At 47.8% G+C, this 22,516-nt stretch overlaps 1 protein-coding gene across 3 annotated transcripts in view; it reads right to left on the bottom strand.

Moving 5' to 3' along the window:
- The window catches only part of LPIN1 (lipin 1), a 125,399-nt gene that overhangs the window by 28,945 nt on the left and 73,938 nt on the right, over positions 1 to 22,516 (bottom strand). For all 3 annotated transcript variants that reach the window (XM_065928598.1, XM_065928599.1, XM_065928600.1), the window contains 11 exons: positions 20,531 to 20,731; positions 19,599 to 19,694; positions 16,313 to 16,620; positions 13,424 to 13,549; positions 11,218 to 11,322; positions 6,707 to 6,836; positions 5,032 to 5,350; positions 3,949 to 4,042; positions 3,099 to 3,289; positions 2,023 to 2,116; positions 1,223 to 1,292 (listed from right to left, as the gene is read on the bottom strand). In XM_065928598.1, coding sequence (XP_065784670.1) covers positions 1,223 to 1,292; positions 2,023 to 2,116; positions 3,099 to 3,289; positions 3,949 to 4,042; positions 5,032 to 5,350; positions 6,707 to 6,836; positions 11,218 to 11,322; positions 13,424 to 13,549; positions 16,313 to 16,620; positions 19,599 to 19,694; positions 20,531 to 20,731 — 1,734 coding nt within the window. The remainder of the gene's footprint in view (positions 1 to 1,222; positions 1,293 to 2,022; positions 2,117 to 3,098; positions 3,290 to 3,948; positions 4,043 to 5,031; positions 5,351 to 6,706; positions 6,837 to 11,217; positions 11,323 to 13,423; positions 13,550 to 16,312; positions 16,621 to 19,598; positions 19,695 to 20,530; positions 20,732 to 22,516) is intronic.

Raw genomic sequence — 22,516 nt, 5'->3', positions numbered from 1 at the left:
ATTTCTATTGCACTGGTCTTTCTTCTTACTGATTTGTAAGAACTGAGACATGTAAGATAAAAACTTGTTCTGGGCCACAAACACTGTACAGAACCTGCCTAGGACAAAATAGAACCCACTCTGGAGCATAGGCCCTCAGCTCAGTCCACAAAGAATACTCACAGATAAAACTCCACGAAAGATGCAGTCACAACCCCAAAGCGTGTGCACACGCACACACAGCCACAAAGGAGAGGACGTGAGCTAAACAAAGTCAAAATAGACCTGCACAACCGTCAGGTATGAGAACTACCTGACAGACCACAACATCCAGAGCAGCACAAAGCCTTTGCTAAGCATGTGAAGGATGCAAGTGTGAGATGTGGGCTCTGCAGCTGAAAGAACGGAGCGTCTAGAACAAAGACCCAGTGCCGGAAAGCGATCAATTCCAGGAGAGGCCTAGGGAACCGGCAGGGGGAGGACACGGGCATGGTGGGCTGCTGCAGGCCATCTGCCCGTCACCCTGGCTCTTTCCTGCAGCTGCTCACCTGCTCTCAGGTGCAGTCAGGAGCTGCCCAGGGCCTGCACTTGCTCCTTCTTGGCCAGTCGGCCCCTAGCCTGCTTCCTGTCTGAGCCAGGCTTGATGTGCGTGCGGGCACCTGGTGTCTGGTACCGTACTGCCCTGCTCCCCGCCTTCATCCTTCTCCCCTCATCACCCTTGGGCTCAGCATCCACCTGCTTTGCCCCCCTCTGTGTCCCTGGCACAGCAGGTGCGGGGACAGGAATCCTGGAGAGGCAGGACTCAGTCTGGCGCTGCCTCCACTGGGAGCTTCTGCTTTGATGAGAGAAGGGAGAAGGACATTCAAAGTGCAAGGGAGACCCCTGCAGTTTACACCCATGAACTTCCAACCAGCACAGTGTAATTAACCTCATGACTTCTAAAGAAAATGAAAGAAAGTGAAGTTGCTCAGTTGTGTCCAACTCTTTGTTACCCCATGAACTGTGGCCTACCAGACTCCTCCATTCATGGGATTTTCCAGGCAAGAGTACTGGAGTGGGTTGCCATTTCCTTCTCCAGGCAATCTTCCCGACCCAGGGATCGAACCCGGGTCTCCTGCAATGTAGACAGACGCTTTATCGTCTGAGCCACCAGGGAAGTGTAAAATAAAAGCTAAATTCCAATCCCTCAGATTCAGCGACCCAGCATTCTCATGTCCCTTTTCTTTCTCATGGTAAAGCTCACCTTTGGCAATGGTTTCTGGAAGGCCTGCATGGCCAGGAGCAGAGGCGCCGCTGTCGTCCAGTTATAGTATCTGACACAAAACAACAAAAAGAGGTCAGAAGACCAAGGCTCAGACTGAAACTCTAACGTCCCAAGAAGCAGTCATGTGAGGCTCTGGACATCCAGAGGGTCCTTAAAGAGCCCAGTACTGTGGCCAACACCTCAGGTCAGCTGCCACATGTCCCACCCTTGCAGAAGTCCCTCCTCCAGCCAAGCCCCCAGAGGCCACTGTGGCAACAGGACAAACGACATGGCAGGTGATCCAGCGGCCAGCTGAGAGCAGCCCACGCCCTACTGGGCATCAAGCCACTGATGTGCTGGAGCATTTCTTGCCCACACTTCAAGGAAAAGGAAACGGGGACCCTCAGTTAACACGTAAACATCTGCGGCTTCCTCTAATGAAGAAAAGTTTGCCAACAGCCTGTAAAAACACATGCATATCCCTTGACCCCACACAACAAAGCTTTCAAGGGGTTGGCGCACGGTCTACGTGTGATAGAGGCCAGGGCTGTGTGACATCACACGTCCCATTCTAAAACCTGGTGCAGCTGAATGCAAGCCCCACAGGATCCAGTTACATCAATGTTCTAACCATATAAGTGATGCAGCGTTTTACCAGTAGTAAAGAGACAATAATAGATTTTTAACAAAGACTTAAGTTTATACATTTCTAAGGGCTACTGTCCAGGTCTCTATAGCTAAGAAGCTGAAGCTGAACTGGTATCACACAACAGCTGAAATGACATTCAGGAGGAACTTACTTATTTCCGATCTTCACCACAAGATTGGGGTCATCAATGAGGGCAGGGTTGTCCGCAAACTGCTGATACGACACGGCCTGTTCCAAAAATGCGTCTGTGAAGGCAAACGGAGGCGGGGAATACAAAGAAGATTTAGCACAAACACCAGGCCTGTTTTCACTCCCTCACAAGTATCTTCTGCGAGTTTATACCATCCAGCTATGCAGATAATCCTATCAAATCTATTTGTCAAGGGGCCTTCAGTTAGTTTTGGGGGCTGTGCCTGTGCAGAAGGGAAGGGAGATGGGGGCAGTCAGAGGATGGGGGACAAATGCACCCTTAATCAGGGCACACGTGTTTACACGGGAGCAGGCGTGTGGGAAAAACCATAAACACAGGCCCCTGCAGCAGACTGGAGCTCAAGGTATGGTCACCCAGGTCTGAGTCAGTCATTGGTGTGCGTTTCCACACCCACCTCCTTCCCAGTGGTCATGAGGATGGACAAAGTCACAAATGAAAGCTCGGTGACCTGCCTAAAGCAGGTGGGGACACCTAGGGCCACCTGGTCCAGGGGCCATCAGCTGCAACGGCTGACTGCACTCTCTGGAGGTCTGGGGGCCACCTCACCATGTACATAGCATGAGACCCTGGGAAGCTAGGGATGCAAATAGGGTGGGGGCTATGATTAACTCAGATCACCTAAGGCAACCCTGAGACACCCTTCTGACACAGCCAGGAAGGGTCCAGGGCGCTCTCCGACACCCCGCCCTCCTCCAGCGTTTCTGCACACTTGCCACGCGCTCTGTTCCCAGTGTCGGCGCTGCCACCACCCCCGGGGCCCCACCCGCTGCAGGACGGACGCAAGCCGTGCTCAAACACGCCTGACGGCCAGTGGCCCCAGTGGCCTTGCTGTCGCCTGGGGCCGCGTGTGCGTTCGCCCTGCAGAACACCGCGGTCAGCCAGCCAGCCAGCCGCCGCCGCCGCCGAGCCGCAGTGAGTCACGTGCGCTCCTTCGCGAGCCCGGGGCTCCGGGCCGGTCCAGCCGGCGGCCACCAGGGGGCGCTGCCGGCGCAAAGATGGCGGCGGCCCCGCAGTACCTTTGGTGATCTCCCGGTTGTCGCTGAGGCCCCCGCACAGGGAGATGGCGATGGACGGCAGGTCCCTCAGGCCGTCCGACGTGCTCTCCACGCCGCTGTCCACGCCAGAGCTGCCCACGGACTGAGGGGACTGGTTGGCGGAGCGGGCTCCGTTGTCGCTGGCGGGTTTCGTGAGCCCAGAAGGGTCCCCGCTGGAAGGAGAGGAGTGGGACGGCTGTGAGGAGGACTTCCCCAGCCTGGGGGGCGGGTGATGTCCCACTCAGACGTCAGGTGACCCCGGCAGTTAGAGGGACAAACGAAGTCATCCCAGCAGGCCCTCACTAAGGCACCACGACAGGCACACGAGCTACATGAATGAGGGGAAATAACCATTTCTAACCCCCACGTCTCCCTGCGTTTTCTCCCAAATGCACTGGGACTGAGGGAAGAGAGAGCACTCCGTCCCAAGAGGCCGCCGTCCTGTCACGCCCTCTGCGGAGCCAGGCCTCCCCACAAATGATGGGAACCCCAGACAGCGGGCCCCCTGAGACCCAGGGGACTTGCCCTGGGGCGGGGCGGGGCTGTGCATAGCTGATCTGGGGCGAGGATCACTGACCGCTGCAACATCACCTTGGTGTGCCTGGGGAGATGGCCTCGAGCCTGTGTCCCCGGCTCAAAAGCCGTCCCAGCGGGGGTGGACAGCCATGCCCTCACGTCTACACAGGGCCCACGCTTTGACCGGTTGCTCCTCGCGGTAAAGCGTGGGACTCCTGCACCCTTTTCTCACTCACTTTCTAATCAAATATAAGGAAAAAGCAGCTCCCAGGTTAACATATACAAAACTAATAGGAAGCATAAAGAGGGCTCTTACTTTTTGGGGAAATACAGGGCAGCGACTTCGGGATCCATGTCCGTGAGGTCATCTAAGTAGACGCCGTCAGCCCCCAGGTGTCGGCTTCGTTTGTCTGAAAGGGCACACGGGTCGGGTCTGAGCACCGTTCTTCAGATGCAACCTCTGAAGACTTCCGAGCCTCTCTCGAAAGAGCACCGTGTGCAGATCTGCTCAGAAGGGCCCACTGAGTGAGTCCGGTAGCTTCAGTGAGCCTCAGCTCCCCAGGGAGAGGGGCCTGAGAGGTACTAAGTACTCAACACACTGACACAGTGATGGCTATTTTTATTATTATTATCGGTATTGGTTTTGTTATTACTATCATTAGACAGCAAAGCTTTCACTGAGCACTTCCCCATCAGTACCCTGAAGCCTCCTGAGTGGTACATCGTCGGCCCCTGTGCACCTGACTGCAGCCTTCCAGTTTACTGCTGCTCAAGAACTACATCATCGGTTCGAACAGACTAGAACCACCGCGGACAAAGCCATGCGGCTAACAGATGGGACTTCATGTCATTGGTCGGGACAGGCAGCCAGGTAGGCATTTGACTACGTGTATGGAGCCCCCACCATGCGCCAACCACTATATGAAACACCAAGGAAACAGGTAAAAAGAGAAATATTCTTGACCTCATAGAGCACATATGTTCTAGTACGGAATTCAGGCAAAAAAACAAACAAGCGATCACTTGAAACAGTGACACAGTATGCAGAAATTAACACAGGGCAATGCACTAGAGGGAAGCCAGGGGCAAGGAAAGCGGGGTGCAGACTAGCTCCATCAGCAGTGTCTAGTGCAGTCCTAGCATGGGGGACCCCAGCATCCCTGATCTGTACAGTGGAGGGCGGCGGGGGCGGATCACTGCACTATCCCCGAGGCCTCCTTCAGGTTAGATTTTCTACAACTCATTTCTGAGAAAACACATATTCAGCAAAAGGGCATGGACTGAACAGGAGAGATGTCCTGTCTCCGCTCTGAAGAATCGTGAACTTTGCGGGGGAAGAGGCTGTGGCGGGCAGAGCCCCCATGCACAGGAAGGCGCCAGGAAGCGTCGGCTTTCTCACCCTTTCTCCTGGAAGGCGAGTCCGTCTTGCTCGCAGCTACTGGGGCAGTGTTGGCAGAAGGGGCTTTGGGCTCCTCGATCGTGGGTAAAGGGGGGGCCGCTGCTCCCAAGGCCTCGACGTCGTCTTCGGTCACAAACTGTATCTCTGTCTGCGGCTTGTTCTGCTCCAGCAGTGGCTGCACCGGAGATGCCCTGGCCAGTGTTGGCGACTGGTCACTAAACGCATCTGAAGATTCACTGTGGATGGCTTGGAAGTGCATTTTATCACAGAGTTTCCTGCTGTTCAATGGGCTGGACTCTTTCATCTTGTGTGGCGAGGACTGGATCAAAGGGGCAGGGAGAGAGGGAGAGAGAGAAGGTCAGAAAAGAGTCAAGTCAAAGAAAAAAAAGAGTCGAGTCAGCCAAAGGGCCCCTGGGCAGGCACAACTGTACAGGATACAGTGAAGCCTTGGGGGAGGGAGGGAGGGGGAGGGGGTGCACTTGGTGATCCCCATACCTGCCGAAAGGCCTGGAAACCAAGGGTAGTATTTCCGAAGCAAATGAACTTTCATATAAAACATTAATTGCCAAATGGGAGTGAGTGAGTAAGTGAGTGAATGAGACCACCAATCTAACACAAATGTCCAGCAGGAGAAAGGGGAATGTATTCACACTACAGGGCGATCAAGGTGCTGAGAGTAAGTGAATTATGACACATGGTAACAGGATGAGCCTTGCAAACTAAACTCTGCTATTAAAGTCAAGATTGGGTTTATCATTATTGCGGGGGGAGGCGTCAGTTAGAACAGTAATTGCAAAGGGTCGGGGGGCTTCCAAGTTCTGATTTAGTCCTGGTCTGGGTGCAGGTCACGTGGACACATTCACCTGTGTGAAGTGTGTGAAGTGAAGTTGTTTCGATCTTGGCACTCAGGATCTGGGTGTTTCTCTGTATGTGTGTTACAGTTTAATGAAGTCCACCCCCAAAACGTGAGTGAACAAGGGCAGATTTGGTGGCTGGTTCCCATGAGTGGGAAACGGGCACTTCTGACACTAACTCTCCAAGGAATTTCCAGTTATGGAAAAGATTATCCAAATAGAAATCAAAATGCAGCTTGTGGGCTGGAAAGCAGGGAGCGGGTATGCCTTTCTGCATCTGATCCTACAGCTTCGAGCACAGAAGAAAACAATGCAACAGTGGATCTGTGGTCGGAACTGTTTTGCCAAAAGTGATGGGTTTGCAAGTTTGTGCTGTTTCTCCAGCAACAGATGACATGCATTTGTAAAGATGGCTGGCTGGGTCAGCACGACTGCTTATAGGCAGAGAAATCAGCATTTTCCATAAAAGCTAAATATAACCTAGAAAGGGAATGAACCCACAGCTTCAGCCTCAACAGACCTACTCTCCAAAGAGCTGACTCTTTGAGTCATCATAGAAATGCTTTCAGACTTCACTCACTCACTCATTTATTTATTCACGTCACAAAGAATCGCTGGGGATACAAGAGGCGGTAGCATCTTCTAAGGGTCTTACAGTATTTAAAAATACCTAGCTTGAAATACCATAATATAGTTCGAGATTCTTAGAACAAATTGGAATATGAAATAAAATTTCTTGAAAGAAAAGATTGTGACCATTTCATGTCGTCAGAAACTACCTTTGATGGATGGCAGAAATGAGGAAGGAAAAAAAAACCTACCTTTGTGGCTTGGGGCAGTTCTCCCCAGAGCCAGAGCATTTCTAGATTATTCTTCTGCATTGTCCTGTCCGCAGATTTGCTGACCAGTTCTGAATCGCTTTTAGGTGTTGAGGGTCGGGAAACTGAAGGACTTAAGGAAACACAAATGGAAGATTAAAGTGGGAAGAGAAACTTTGGAAATGTTTTTGTGCCCAGCATTTCTATGGTTCAGAAAGCCTAGAAAACGGACCCAACAGACCACTGCCTTGCGACCACAGCTTTGTGACTATCCCCTCTGTGGCCACCAGGGGTGAACAGAACATGCACCCAGAAGAAGGCACTCCCCATTTAGGTAACCTTATCCCAGCCTACTGCCAAATTCCAAGTAAAGATGAGAAGTAGCATTTAAAAGGGGGAAATGGAAAAAAAGAGATGAAATGGGAAAGGGAAGAAAAAAAATAGCTGCCATCTTTGCAGGCCTCACTCTGACCTCAGTGCTCCTACAAGCTCAATTTCCAAATCAAATTCCTCAACTCTCACACAGCTGCAAATAGGTCTGGGCCATCTCAGACATGCACCCATCACATCCTATATTGAAGATATTTATACATCTGCACCGGCTTTGAAAACAAGGAAGTGGATGATGTGTCAACTTTACCACAAATGCTGGATGCCACCAGTAACTCACTAACGTGCAGGGCTCTGTGAGCTGAGATTCTGCAAAATATTTTATCTTCAAGAAATACTTCCCAGATTCCTATTTGCTAAGACTCTTCCTACAACAACACAGTACAAGGTTTAATTCTCAAACGAGCGTTTAAGTGATTGTGACTTGCATTCGGGTCTCCACGCATTCTATATTTTTCTCTCCTGAGACCCGAGCTGTCTTACTTCTGTCCAACCACAGAAACCATCAATTTAGGCACAAAATTCTTGGAGCCTTCTAAACAACATATGGATGAGAAAAAAAGACCCACTTGATTATTTCACTCTTTGACCTCCTATACCCTTTCCTTTCAGACAACAGTTTTAATGATGTGAGAAAGCAAGCCCTGCAATTCTCCTTTTCCACCTTCTCTCATACCTCACAAGGGCTCTCTCAAGCACCTCACATCATGTGCTTGGTCTCACGTATCTGCTTAAGACATCAGCTCCAAGGGGATAGAACTTGCCTGTTGGGGCAAGGTGAGCTCATAGATGACCCACAGCTTGTCTCAGACAGATGGGGACCCTTAATGGCTAAACAGAGTACATCATGAGAAATGCTGGGCTGGAAGAAGCCCAAGCTGGAATCAAGACTGCTGGGAGAAATATCAATAACCTCAGATATGCAGGTGACACCACCCTTATGGCAGAAAGTGAAGAGGAACTAAAAAGTCTCTTGATGAAAGTGAAAGAGGAGAGTGAAAAAGTTGGCTTAAAGTTCAACATTCAGAAAACTAAGATCATGGCATCTGGTCCCATCACTTCATGGCAAATAGATGGGGAAAGAGTGGAAACAGTGTCAAACTTTATTTTGGGGGGCTCCAAAATTACTGCAGATGGTGATTGCAGCCATGAAATTAAAAGACGCTTGCTCGTTGGAAGGAAAGTTATGACCAACCTAGATAGCATATTAAAAAGCAGAGACATTACATTGCCAACAAAGGTCTGTCTAGTCAAGGGTATGGTTTTTCCAGCAGTCATGTATGGATGTGAGAGTTGGACTATAAAGAAAGCTGAGTGCCGAAGAATTGATGCTTTTGAACTGTGGTGTTGGAGAAGACTCTTGAGAGTCCCTTGGACTGCAAGGAGATCCAACCAGTCCATCCTAAAGGAGATCAGTCCTGGGTGTTCATTGGAAGGACTGATGCTGAAGCTGAAACTCCAATACTTTGGCCACCTCATGCGAAGAGTTGACTCATTGGAAAAGACCCTGATGCTGAGAGGGATTGGGGGCATGAGGAGAAGGGGATGACAGAGGATGAGATGGCATCACCGACTCAATGGACATGAGTTTGAGTGAACTCTGGGAGTTGCTGATGGACAGGGAGGCCTCGTGTGCTGCGATTCATGGGGTCGCAAAGAGTCGGACACGACTGAGCAACTGAACTGAACTGAACTGAATGGCTAAACTGACGCTGGCTGTCTTTAGTCCAGCCTTTCAGACAAACAGATTCAATGTTCCTCTCCATCATTTCACACTGAAGTAGACACGGGCTGGTCCCTCCTCCTTTGGCATCTGCTGCCCTCTATCCATGGAAAGGCATATGGCAGCCTTCAGGCTCGACGTGGCCAGTCTGCAGAGAGGAGGAGCCTGAGATCGCATACTGTGGGTGTGTGACCAAGGGGACACCCCTACACACACACACACACACACACACACACTATGCCCTTCAGAAAGCTGCCCCGAGAAGGAACTCTGGGCCCTCCAGACATCTGAGAGATAAAGTGCTCATCATCTCCTTGCTCTTGCTTCCTCCAGTTTCCTAATTCTGCTTTTCTCCTGAGGGTCAAGGCTCTTCTGGTACCAAGGTGTCCAGAATTACATGTTCAGGACCATGAAATGTGCAAAGGGAGCATTGTGGCCTCCAGCAAGGGGCCTTTGTACCAACAGCTCTGACCTGGATGATTCTCCAGAGGCATCAAGGGGGAAACCCGTCGTAACTGGCTTCCTACCCTCATCAGCGCAGTACCCAAACCTCAAACTGTTTGCTTAAAAGGAACATATTTTTTAATTTTGCTATAACAATTCTCTGGAACAGTATCCACTGCATTAAAGTAAAACCCTCTAGACTGAGCCTGCTCTGCAGCCAAGTGTGAGCAAACTTCCTCTGTAAGAGGCCAGACAGCAAGTACTCTAGGCTCCAGGGGTTATGTGGTCTTTGCGGCAACAACTCAAGCCTGCCCTTGTGGTGGAAATGCAGCCACAAACAGTATGTGGACAAACTGGCTGTGCCCCCATAAAACTTTGCAGAAACAGAGGGTGGGCTGGACTAGGGCCACAGGCTGTAGTTTATGGATCCCTGCTCTCGGAGAATGTAAACACTGAACACAGGTCTCCATCACCCTGCCCAAATCCAGAACCCTTAACATCTGATCCTGTGATGAAAGCTATAAGCCATCGAGATGCTGAGGTGGGCAAATTCAGATTCACAAAGGACCGAGCCCTGTGTGATCCATATGCCAGGCGCAGTACCCCTCAGTCGTGTGTCCCCAGCCACACCAGCCCCACAGAAGGCGCTGCACCCAAATACACATGCACCGTCTCTGCTGCATGTTGAGGGAATTTAGACAGATGGGACATAAACGAGGGAAGAGACTCCTGATGCTGAGTGTGACTGACGAGAAAGAGGATTCCAAAATTGCCCATTATCGAACATGAGACTTTCAAGATCAAAGGTTGTTCAAAAAAGTAAGCTTCAAGGTCACACTGACTGATCTGTATCAATAATGCATTTACTAGCCATAATCGTTATCGGCATTTTTGCTGAAATCCCAATTAGGCACATCAGTTATATAACTGCTTACAACTTAGCTGACCTCATTTTAAAATGGCCTTTGTTCTGCACCCATAACCTGGGAGGGAAGTATTAAATACATCCCGAGACTTGGTTCTTCAAAAAGAAAAACAGTTTCCCAGGCAGAAGTTAATCATGGCTTCACTGCTCAAGTTTTTTACAAAGCAGGCAGGTCAAAGTGTGGGCAATTCCAAGGGAATGGAGGCAGGAACCTATGGTTTCTGCCTCAAATGAAAACTCCAACCTAGAATTCTGAACCTTCTGGTCCATCCTACACTAACCAAGAATTCTGAACCTTCTGGTCCATCCTACACTACTCTCCAAAATTCTATTCTACAAATGCTATGGACACATCTGATCATATTACTCAGAAAATCTATAAGCTCTTTACTGAGTTACAATAATAACTCTCCTTATGCTTAAATGATGGGACTTCCCTAGTGGCTCAGATGGTAAAAAAAAATCTGCCTGCAGTATAGGAGACCTGGGTTCAATCCCTAGATCAGGAAGATCCCCTCAAGAAGGGATGGCAACCCATTGCAGTATTCTTGCCTGGAGAGCTACCGTCCATGGGTCACAGTCAGACACGACTGAGTGACTAAATAGGCAGGCAGGCATGCTTACGTGATATTTGAAAAAAGTTTTGTAAACTTATTTGTTGAACCCCAGATACAAAGATCATATTCCCAATTTTCAATTCCTAATTCTATTTTTCAAAGTACATCACAAAATAAGAAAGGACTCTATGCTTAACGCTAATTTCCAGAGTCAAATTTAGTACTTTAAAAAAACATAACCATCTACAAGTGCTTATAATGAAAGGAAAAGAAATTCTATATGTATTTTCTTCATAAGTAATTTGGTTAGTGGATAAATAAATTGGTAAGGGTTAGATCAAATTTTTCACTTCCAAGAATCTATACGTATTCTCCACATAAGTAATTTGGTTAATGGCAAAACTTACTTATTTATAAGAGTTAGAGCCAAGTTTTTATTATAAAGACATCCACAGCGGGAAAATAGCCCCTCTACCTTTCCGAAGCGTGGAAGTGGGAAGACTGCGGAGGGCAAGAGCTAGAAAGACCGCCCTCGGCCGCAAGCGTCAGGTGAGGAGGGGGTCTCCTGCCATCTACCAGGCTACGGCATGCCACGTGATCCACATTAAAAGAAAGAGAAATCAGAGGTCAAGTCAATAAAACAAAATCTCTTATCAGTTATTTGACTGCTCTCACAGTAACAACTATAAGAAGGTGAAGGTACTTGGGCAGCTGACAATGGCAGAGGACCACATGTTGAAATCACAGAGAAATCAACACGATCTTCTTAACCATGAAAACAGAAAACTGCCAAGACACCCATTTCACTTTCTGTTTCATCCACAGGCCCATAATGAATTGCTTTTCTTGGGTCAGAGTTTAGTGCCTAATCAAATGACATACTCCAAAATGCTTGGTAATCTGGGCTGGCAATTGTCTCTTAAAAGAAAAGACATAAACCCAAGTATAGATATGTACCTATTTATTCTAATTTGTAATTTCATTTAACCGTGGTCACATCACCTCACCTGACACGGTTATTATTCTGGACTCACAGAGCAAAACATAAAAGACAGAGAAACGTATTCAGGGTTGTGTTTAAAGGATTTGTTTTAAATGTTTAAAATTAATGTAGAATGTTTGAAGACTTTTCTTCCTATTAGTGACTTCTAAATATTCCACATAATTTTCTTCCTAAAGTACTATGTTTTTCCCTCCTTAGGGTTATAACTCCATAGACCGCGGGAGAGAATGTATGAGGTTCTAGAAAGGTCTATATCTATACAGTCCAATACAATAGCCACAGGTTGCGTGGGGCTATGAGCATTTGATGTGTGACTGCTTCAAACTGAGAGGGTCTGTACATGCTGAGATACACAACTTCAAAGGCTTGTGAAAATGAGAATGTGAAACAGTTTCACAGTGTTTTACAAAACTGATTACTTGAAAAAAAAAATCTGATTACTCAAAAATAATTTTTAATGTATTGAAATACATCATAGATCATCAAAATTAATTTTATCAGTTTCTTTTCACTTTTTAAGGATGGTTACTAGAAAATTTTAAATTACATATGTATCTAGTATTGTGTTTCTACCAGACAGGGCTGGCCTGAGGACAGACAGACCCCTGGGAGGGGACTCCACAGGCCCCCAGTCCCACCCTGGTTGATGTCCATTCACGATCATGTGATGCGTCTGTTTCTCTCCAACCTCAACTTTGACACACAGCGATGACCACACGGTCTCATTAATGAGATCACTCCAGTCAAACTGGAACTGGGAGAGGTGTATACTTCAGGTGGGAAGCCCTGAAGCATGTTCCAGGACTTGAGGGCTCTGACATCAGAAGCAAACCTAACACGTTAGGAGCACAAGTAACCCAAGATGGTCACTGTCACCTAGATCAGTGCTGCCCATCTCTTCTGCATTCTCGCCAGACCCCTGAGACCTTTTCTTTCCTAACAGCCCTCCCTCCACCATGAAATTTTAATGCCCTGAATATACTCCATGTCTGCTTATGTCACTATGTCCCTTTGGAGGTCACATGGCTATTGTAATCTCTAATACTTTTTTGCCACCCAAGAACCAGTTTTTGTCCCAACGTGGGTGATAATCATCCCCACATGCTTCAGATCTGTCCCCTGCCCAGTCCTTCTGGAAACTGCTCAGGAGGGCTCACGTGTCCTCACAGGCTCCACAGCCTGAAATGTTCTCGAGTCTTCTCACACTGAGCAGCTGTGGTCCTCCAGCCTCCTACAGGAAGTCTATGGCCCCTGAGAGGCCATTCCGGGGAAACCAAAATCAGAGGGCAGCGGGGGAAGACGGCACCGTTCTCACAGTCCCAGATGACTTCAGGGCCCCTGATGCAGCTGCCCTGCTCCTGAATCTCACTTTAAAGATAAGTATCCAAAAAGGATGTCACTGTTTTCTCCTCCTGACAATAAGCTTTATGTAACTTAACACACGGTTTCCCTTTCACATCTGTGGTTTGATTCTGCTACTAGATAGAAGTTTATGATCTGCTCATGTTCCGTGTTTAATCCTGATCTGTACCTTTTAGCCTAAGCTGAATTTTGGGGGGGGTTCTAATTCTATTCATTTTTTATGTAGATTTCACTGTGAAACATGCCTCCTGTGACTGACTTGGAATCCTCTGGACCAGGACAGGTAAATACACATGGACACACACCAGCCACTCACCTGGCGTTGGGTGACCACTCTCTGTCGGAATTAGGGTAAGAGGCTGACTGAGGGTAAGTCATGACAGGGGAATGGCTCTCCTTAGGGACATCTTCTTGGAATGGAGGTATATCGTCAGGAAGAGTTCTGGAGAAAGAGAAAAAAACAAAAAAACATCAAAGTCAAAGAGATTTTACTGATAAATACATAATAAAGGCAAGTTTCCATTTCCCCTTATCTCTAATGCTCTGTAGATCAACATGATCTCCTGGTATACACCCAGGGATATTCTGGGCAGTGGAAATGAAAAATGTTACTCAGAGAAATGTTTTGTGTGTTCACCCTTTGGCTGAATTATAACTGGAAAATGATTAAGTTCAAGAACTTGGACTTAGACAGGGGCTTGATGACCACACTGCTTGTTACTGTTAGTTACACTATGTGGTGTGTGCTCAGTCTTCAGTCGTGTCCATCTCCTTGTGACCCCATGGACTGTAGCCCTCCAGGCTCTTCTATCCATAGGATTCTCCAGACAAGAATACTGGAGTGGGTTGCCATTTCCTCCCCCAGAGGATCTTCCTGACCCAGGGATCAAACTCACATCTTCTGCATTGCCAGAAGGATTCTTTCCCACTGTCCACCAGGGAAGCCCAGTTACACTGTAAGCCCTACAGATTTATCTTTCACACTTCATCTCGCAAAAGCCTGAGAGGTGGATGGCACCCGAAACTGGACCCAGAGGTTATAAAACTCTTGCCATGCGTGACTGAGCTACCAAATTCCTGAATGGCCAAACAGAGACAATGTTTTATCCAGGACAATAAATAAATGACACAACCAATCATATCTTATACTTGCAAAATGGCTGCAAACCTACCTCCTTTCAGGCACAGCATGCTTTAATAAGAAATATGACTCACTATTTCACCCGTCCAAAGGCCACCTGTCTCTATTTTTGATGTGACCTCAAACATCTGACACTAAACCCTGCAATTAGAAGCCATGCAGGGCAGGTGACTGTAATAAGCCTGACCACCATCCCTTAAAGAAGACTGAGAGCCAAAGAAGCGATGCTTTCGAACTGCAGTGCTGGAAGAGATTCTTCAGAGTCCTTTGGACAGCAAGAAGATCAAACCAGTCAATCCTAAAGGAAATCAACCCTGAATTTTCACTGGAAGAACTGACATGGAACCTGAAGTTCCAATACTTTGGCCACCTGATGCGAAGAGCTGACTCATTGGAAAAGACCCTGACACTGGGAAAGATTGAAGGCGGAAGGAGAAGGGGACGACAGAGGTTGAGATGGTTGGATGGTTGGACATGAGTTTGAGCAAACTCCAGGAGACAGTGAAGGACTGGGCAGCCTGGCATGCTGCAGTCCACAGGGTCACAAACAGTCGGACATGACTGAGCTACTCAACAACAACCACCACCACCCGCTTCTGAGCCCACAGCAAAGCAGAGGCCACAGTCAGGCAAAGTAACATTGCCCACAGGCCATTACGTTTTAGCCGGAAAAACGAAAATTCTAAATAACAAAGCACAAGGTGAATCCTGCGTTTCTTCTTCCTCCTTTTGTTTTTAACTGGGTACAGTTAATTTACAATGTTGGGTCAGGTTCGTGTGTACACTAAAGTGATTCGGTTATCCATCCTTCACCCTTCTTCTGTGTTAACAAGACACAAAAACAGTGATCACAAATTACATCGAATTGCACAAAAACCTGAATGAGTTTGGCTTTCAAAACTGGCACTGTTCACCAAAATAGTAATTCACAGAAATAGAATTTTACCACACTATTAAAAGCCAAGAAAAATAAAACATGTGTCCAACTCAACTTTGGGCCTCATGAAAACTGAAAAGGAAAAGTATGCTTGTAGATGAACTGATCACATTCTGGATTCACCTGTGGCCCTAAGTCTATCACAGGTCAGCCCCCGGCTATCTATCAGTCCAACTGCCAGGCTCATAATTGGTGCTCAAGTGAGAATAAGGAGGTTCTGAAACAACAGTTTTGTGCATGAAGTGTTCACTTCCTGAGCCCCCATTTCTTGATTCTGATCTGGAAGGCTGGAGTTATCACCAAGGTTATTATCAATCCTGTCTCGGTTACAATGTCCAGCCCATCTTCATGTGACTCTAGAATCGGGCCTGCAGGATTCCAAAATCCAGTCTTAAATGCATTAACAGAAAAATAAGAAATTCTGGTGGGGAGGGGAACGTTCATAAAAATCTTTCTACTGCAATCCCACTCTTGGGCAAATACAAGAGGAGAAAACCATAATTCAAAATGATACCTGCACCCCAGTGTTCACAGCAGCACTGTTTACAACAGCTGAGACATAGAAGCAATCAAAAGGTCCATCAACAGATGAATGGATAAAGAAGAGGTGGAACCTATATACAGTGGGATATTACTCAGACTTATAAAATAATAAAATAATGCCATTTGCAGCAACATGGATGGACCTAGAGATTATCACACTAAGTCAAACTGAGAAAAACAAATACCATTTGGTAGCACTTAACATGTGGGATCTTTAAAATAGAAAAAGATACAAATGAACATATATAAAACAGAAATAGAAGCACGGACATAGAAAACAAACTTACGGTTACCAAAGGGGAAACCAGGGGAGCGGAGTTTGGAATTAACGTTGACACGCTATGTGCAACATAGGTAATGCACAAGGACCTACTACATAGCAGAGGGAACTCTACTCAATATTTCTTCATGACTTATAATGGAAAAGAATCTGAAAAAGAATATATACACATCTAAATGAATCACTTTGCTGTACATCTGAAACTAACATAACACCGTGAATCAAGTATACATCAGTTAAAAAAAACAGGACCATTCTGAACACTGAATTCACCTAGCACACCCCTTCTGTCACCCACACTTACCTACTGCTGTCCAGCGGCTCAGCCTCCTCGTCCGAGCTCATCTCTATGGGGAACATGTCTTCATCCTCGGACGTGTTCATGTTCTCATCCCTTTTCAGGCTGTCCAGCTGTGACTTCCTCCTCCTCTTCCTGCGCTTCTTCACTAAAGAGCCACTCGACAGGGTCTCACTGGGAGGGGAGACCTGGGCTGACGTGTTGGCCTCCAGGCCCCTTATCCGATCTGCAGAGTTCCGCTTCAGCTGGGACTCCATCCTCGAGGCTCCTTCCGACAGGATCGGGGAGGTGGCCAGGTGCATGGGGATCACCTCCTGAAGGGCAGCAAACATGTCTGAGAAGGAACCTGGTTAGCTGGGGGCAGGGACCGGGGACGGGGGGCAGGGGTTAAGGGTTGGGATGGTGCTGACAACCGCCAGCATTAATTCAGGGGTCCAAGCACAGGTGGAGGGGTGCAATGAGGAGCACAGGGCAACCAAATATCACAGTGATCTGGGGACGTGGCTGAATTTGATAGATGGTCATAAAGTCAACATGTCACTAAATGCCATTTTGTACTGAATCCTGCATTTTCATAATTACGAGAAAGCAGAAGTAATTTTCAGTCATTTCAGACTACCAAAATTCAACATGGTCTGATTTCCAGGGAAAAGAGGAAAAATCAGCTTAGAGTTATTATATTACCCTGGGAACTGAACTCAATTTTGCACTCCAGTGTGTGTGTGTGTGTGTGTGTGTGTGTGTGTGTGTGTGTGTGTGTGTGTGTGTGTGTGTGTGTATGTAAAAGAGAATGAATGCATGTGTGTATTTTTAATATACACTGAATTAAGATGATGATAATAATTTTTAAAGAAAGTTTTTCTGGTACAGCTAAAAGCCAAATAAAATTAAGAGGCTTAGAGAACATCAAATCATGTACTGCATGTATAAAATCCACACCTGGAAGGTGAGGTTGAGGCTGGGAGGGATGGGAAATAGGTCACACCTCCGGGGAGACAAAGAAAGCAAAGTCTGGGACAGTTTTGTCCTGAGATTAAAACTGTGGGTATTCATTTTAGAGCCTGAAGCTGCTCAGAGCCATTCCTTGATAGCCAGGCTATCTTCCCATAAAGGAACCAGTTCAAGCGGATTTTACTGAGGAATCACTGTATCAGATTCCTTCGAAGTGACTGTCTCAGTGAATGAAAGAGTGAAAAGAAATGGTTTATCTTAGAAGAAAACATGTGGTAAATCTTTGTGACTTGGAATTTGGCAAAGGATTCTTAGATATGACAACAAAACCATGAGCCACAAGGAAAAAGCAGATAAAATTGACTTCATCAAAACTGAAAAGTTTTGGTTTCAAAGGACAACATCAAGAAAGTGAAAAGACAGCTCACACCATGGAGGAAAATCTTTACAAATCATCTCTCTTATAAATCATATAAGTCCCTTAACAAATCATAAAAGGGACTTATTTCTGGACTATATACTGAACTCTTACAGCTAAAATGATAAGAAGACAAATAACCCAATAAAAAAAATGATCAAAGGATCTGAACAGACACTTCTCCAAAGAATACATACACAAGGTCAATAAGCATGTGAAGAAGTGCTCAACATCATGGCAATAGGGAAATGCAAATCCACACCACGAGACACCACTTCACATCCACTGGGATGGCTAGAATCACAAGGCCAGAGAGAAAGTAATGATGAGGCTACAGAGAGATCAGACCCCGCGTGCACTGCTGCTGGGAACAGAAAATGGCGAAGCAGCTTTGGACAACAGTCTGGCAGCTCCTCAGTGTGAAACTCAATGTTACTGTAGAAGACTCTTGAGAGTCCCCTGGACAGCAAAGAGATCAAACCAGTCAATTTTAAAGGAAATCAACCCTAAATACTCTCGGAAGGGCTGATGCTGAAGCCAAAGCTCCAATACTTTGGCCACCTGATGCAAACAGCTGACTCATTGGAAAAGACCCTGATGCTGGGAAAGATTGAAGGCGGGAGAAGAGGGAGACAGAGGACCAGATGGTTGGATGGCATCATCGATTCAATCGATGTGAACTTGGGCAAAATCCAGGAGATGGTGAGGGACAGGGAAGCCTGGCGTGCTGCAGTTTCCATGGGGTGGCAAAGAGTTGGACATGACTTGGCGATTGCACAACAAAAATAAATGACTCAGCAATTCCATTCCCAGGTACAAACTCCCCAAAGTGAAAACATATGCCTATATGAAAACCTGTACACAGCATTATTCACAGTGACCAAAAGGTAGAAACAAACCCAAGTGTCCACCAGCACATGAAAAGATAGACTAAACATGGTCTGTAGATACAGTGGAATATTATTCAGTCAAATAAAGGAATGGAGTACTGACACAGACACAATATGGGTGACTCTTGAAAATATTACAGTACATGAAAGAAGCCAGGTGCAAAAGATCACAAACCATGAGATTCTATTCAGATGAAAGCTCAGATTAGGGAGCTCTATAGAGACAGAAAGTAGATTACTGGTTGCTAATTAGAGGGCTCATGGTGGTGGAGAGTTAGGGGTTTAGGGAGAGGGGAGGGGATAGCCTGCCTCTGAGGTGATGAAGAAGTTCTAAAAATTGACTGTGTGATCAGTGTAGGTATCTGTGAAAATACTAAAATCCACAGAACTGCACACTTGAGATGGATAAACCACATGGTATAAAAATTATATCTTAACAGAGCTGTTAAACAGTTTTTAATAATAAAAAAGTAATGTGATCTGGACATTCACCAAACAAAACTAAGGGCACTCAAGACTTGACACACAAGTGTAATTTGTACACTTTGCATGATGACTTCAGGCCAGCATCCTTCAGCTCCTCTGTCTCCCTGGAAACAGAGAACAAATGCAGGAGGCGGGGACCAATGTGTCTCCGTGTGGACACAGCACACACCCACCCTGCGGCTCGATCCCCTGGTACAGGAAAAAGCCACTTTCCTCCTCCGCCCTCACCCACTCAGCAGGCACCTGCACTTCTCCTGCATCTCCCAGAGAAGCGTCCCACAAAGCTCAAAACTAGGAAGTAAGCATCACCACCCAGCTTCCCAGGTGGCTCAGTAGTAAAGAATCCCCCTGCCAAGGCAGGAGACTTGGGTTCGATCCCTGCATCGGAAGATCCTCTGGAGGAGGAAACGGCAACACACTCCAGTATTCTTGCTGGAGAAATCCCAAGGACAGAGGAGCCTGGCGGGCTACAGTCCATGGGGTCGCAAAGCGTCAGACACGACTGAGTGACTGAGCGTGCATGCAAGCATCACCCAGCTGTCCTCACCTGATCGTTATCAGTCTCTTGAACAAAAAACGCTTCTCCATTATCTCCCAGTTTCATGTGCAAATCCACAGATTCCCCATTGATTTCTATGTCAACCTGAAAGAAAAACATACTTGACCACGACAGGAAACGTCATGGGGAATGCCCAGGTCTCTACACACACTTCAGTTACATACACCCCCAAATATCTCACAGTCCCTAATCTCAACAGGTCAATCTGGTCCATCAAGAAACAGAGTCTAGGGGACCTCTCTGGTGCTCCAGGGGCTAAGACTCCACGCTTCCAATGCGGGGGGCATGGTTCAATCCCTGGTCAGGGAACTAAGATCCCATATGTCACAGCATAGCCAAAAAGAAAAAGAAACGGAGTCTACTCCCCCCACCACCACCCCGTGGATCCCCGCAGGCTTGTGATCGCCCAGTGAGTTGGGCACAACAGCAGTGACTACTGAAGCTAGTTCACCCAGCTCCCTCCCTTGCAAGAGGCTCGCCCTTGCAGCCAGCCACCATGGTGTGAGGAAGCCCAGACCACATGGAGAGGACAGAGGTATTCTGGACGAAGCCTCAGCTCAAGAGTCCAGCCAAGGACCACCCGCCCGATGAGCCAGAGCATCCACGGAGGAGCCCAGCCTCCAACCCCAAGTCTTCAGCTGAGGCCGCAGGCAGCGAAGAGCAGAAACTAGCCAGCCTCCTGCTCTTGGCATGCATGCAGACCCCCCCAGAGTTTAATAAATAGTTGCTTTATGCCACTATAAATCTTGGAGAAATTGACATAGTCACAGTTAACGAGAACAGTTGGTAACTGTCAATTTAGGGACCAGCCTTCCCAAAGGAGAGCTAACCCTCAGGGTCCTCAAGGAGCTCCGGATACATAAGGCTGTAGAAATGCAAAGAGTCTCTCTAAGGAGGGCCCCTGCCCCCAGGCCACTCACCACCTTCTCCCGGGAGCGCAGGACCCCCATCTTCCCGAAGCGTACGTGGAAGGGGGAACACTGCAGGCTCCCATTGGGCTGGCGGACCACGATGATGTCGATGCATCCCGACAGGGTGGCGGGGTTCAGCCCCTTGTAGAGCTCCTTCACAGTGACGAACACCTGGCCCGCCAGCTGCCCGACGTAGTTCATGGTCTGAGCCTGCGCGACAGAGACACAAGCGAGACACACACGCAATTAATTCAGCTCCAGAGGTGGCTCAGGATGGTAAAGGATCAGCCTGCAATGCAGGAGACCCGGGTTCCATCCCTGGGTCAGGAAGATCCCTGGAGAAGGAAATGCCAACCTACTCCAGTATCCTTGCCTAGAGAATCCCATGGATAGGGAAGCCTGCTGGGCTACTGTCCACGGGGTCACAGAGAGTCAGACACGACTGAGCGACTGACACTTTCACTAGAGCCAATCAGGATGAACGTGTGTGCGCTGCACGCCCGACTTCACACCCTGCTCAGGGCATTTTGTTCTACCTGAATGGGACTCCTACGCCTCACTCAGCTGCTGCTGCTGCTGCTGCTAAGTCGCTTCAGTCGTGTCCGACTCTGTGCGACCCCATAGATGGCAGCCCACCAGGCTCCCCCGTCCCTGGGATTCTCCAGACAAGAACACTGGCGTGGGTTGCCATTTCCTTCTCCACTCACTCAGCTACCCCGACCCCAAACCCTGGCCACCAGGCAAGGCCTAGTCTCAGTCCCTGGGCTGCTCCTCTCTGAATCCACGGTACCTGTCGACACCGTCCCTAAGGTTCTTGCTCTAACTCATGCGCAGGTTTTACAAGCCAAATCTCAAGACTCTTGAGAAGAGAGACTGTAAGTGAAATCTTTCATATTCCCCACCACACCAAAAAGAGTAAAGTGACGTGAAGTGAAAGTCACTCAGTCATGTCTGACTCTTTGTGACCCCACGAACTATACAGTCCGTGGGATTCTCTAGGCCAGAATACTGGAGTGGGTAGCCTTTCCCTTCTCCAGGGGATCTTCCCAATCCTGGGATCGAACCCAGGTCTCCTGCATTGCAGGTGGATTCTTTACCAGCTGAGCCACCAGGGAAGCCCAAAAAGAGTAGGTATGTAATAATATGACTGGAGACAAATGACTATTTTTCCTTGAGAAGGAAAAAAAAAAGTTACTTTTATTTTGAACAATTTCCACCTTGGGCCTTGCCTGTCTGCCCCATGCTCTCACATTCTGAGGGATATCTGTGTCAGACTTCAGGTTTTCTGCACAGCTGACCCACTGGAGTCCCCTGAGCAAACATCCAGGGCTGCTACTCTGCAAGGGGCCTGGTGCTAGGAAGACAGATTCAAAAGATGCAGGCCCCCTCCCCCAGAGGGACTTGGGCTCGAGAAGGAGAATGCACGTCCGTGAGGCTGTCTCTTTTAAGGAGACAGTGAGGGAACTCACTTTGCCAACAAAGGTCCATCTAGTCAAAGCTATGGCTTTTCCAGTAGTCACGTAAGCATGTGAGAGTTGGACTATAAAGAAAGTTGAGCACCGAAGAATTGATGCTTTTGAACTGTGGTGTTGGAAAAGACTCTTGAGAGTCCCTTGGACTGTAAGGAGATCCAACCAGTCCATCCTAAAGGAAACCAGTCCTGAATATTCATTGGAAGGACTGGTGCTGAAGCTGAAACTCCAATACTTTGGCCACCTGATGTGAAGAGCTGACTCCTTTGACAAGACCCTGATGCTGGGAAAGATTGAAGGCAGGAGAAGAAGGGGACGACAGAGGATGAGATGGTTGGATGGCATCACCAACTCAATGGACGTGAGTTTGAGTAAGCTCCGGGAGTTGGCAATGGACATGGAGGCCTGGCGTGCTGCAGTCCATGGGGACACGACTGAGCAACTCAACTGAACTGAACTGAACTGAGGGAATTCTGTCCAGGGGAGGAGGAGAGACATCGCGGAGGAGCTGGCAGTCGGCAGG

Source organism: Muntiacus reevesi, chromosome 3 (genome assembly GCF_963930625.1).
Source record: "Muntiacus reevesi chromosome 3, mMunRee1.1, whole genome shotgun sequence".
In the NCBI taxonomy this organism is placed as follows: domain Eukaryota; kingdom Metazoa; phylum Chordata; class Mammalia; order Artiodactyla; family Cervidae; genus Muntiacus; species Muntiacus reevesi.
The sequence above is the reverse complement of the archived record's forward strand: the minus strand, read 5'-3'. Positions and strand labels throughout refer to the sequence as shown.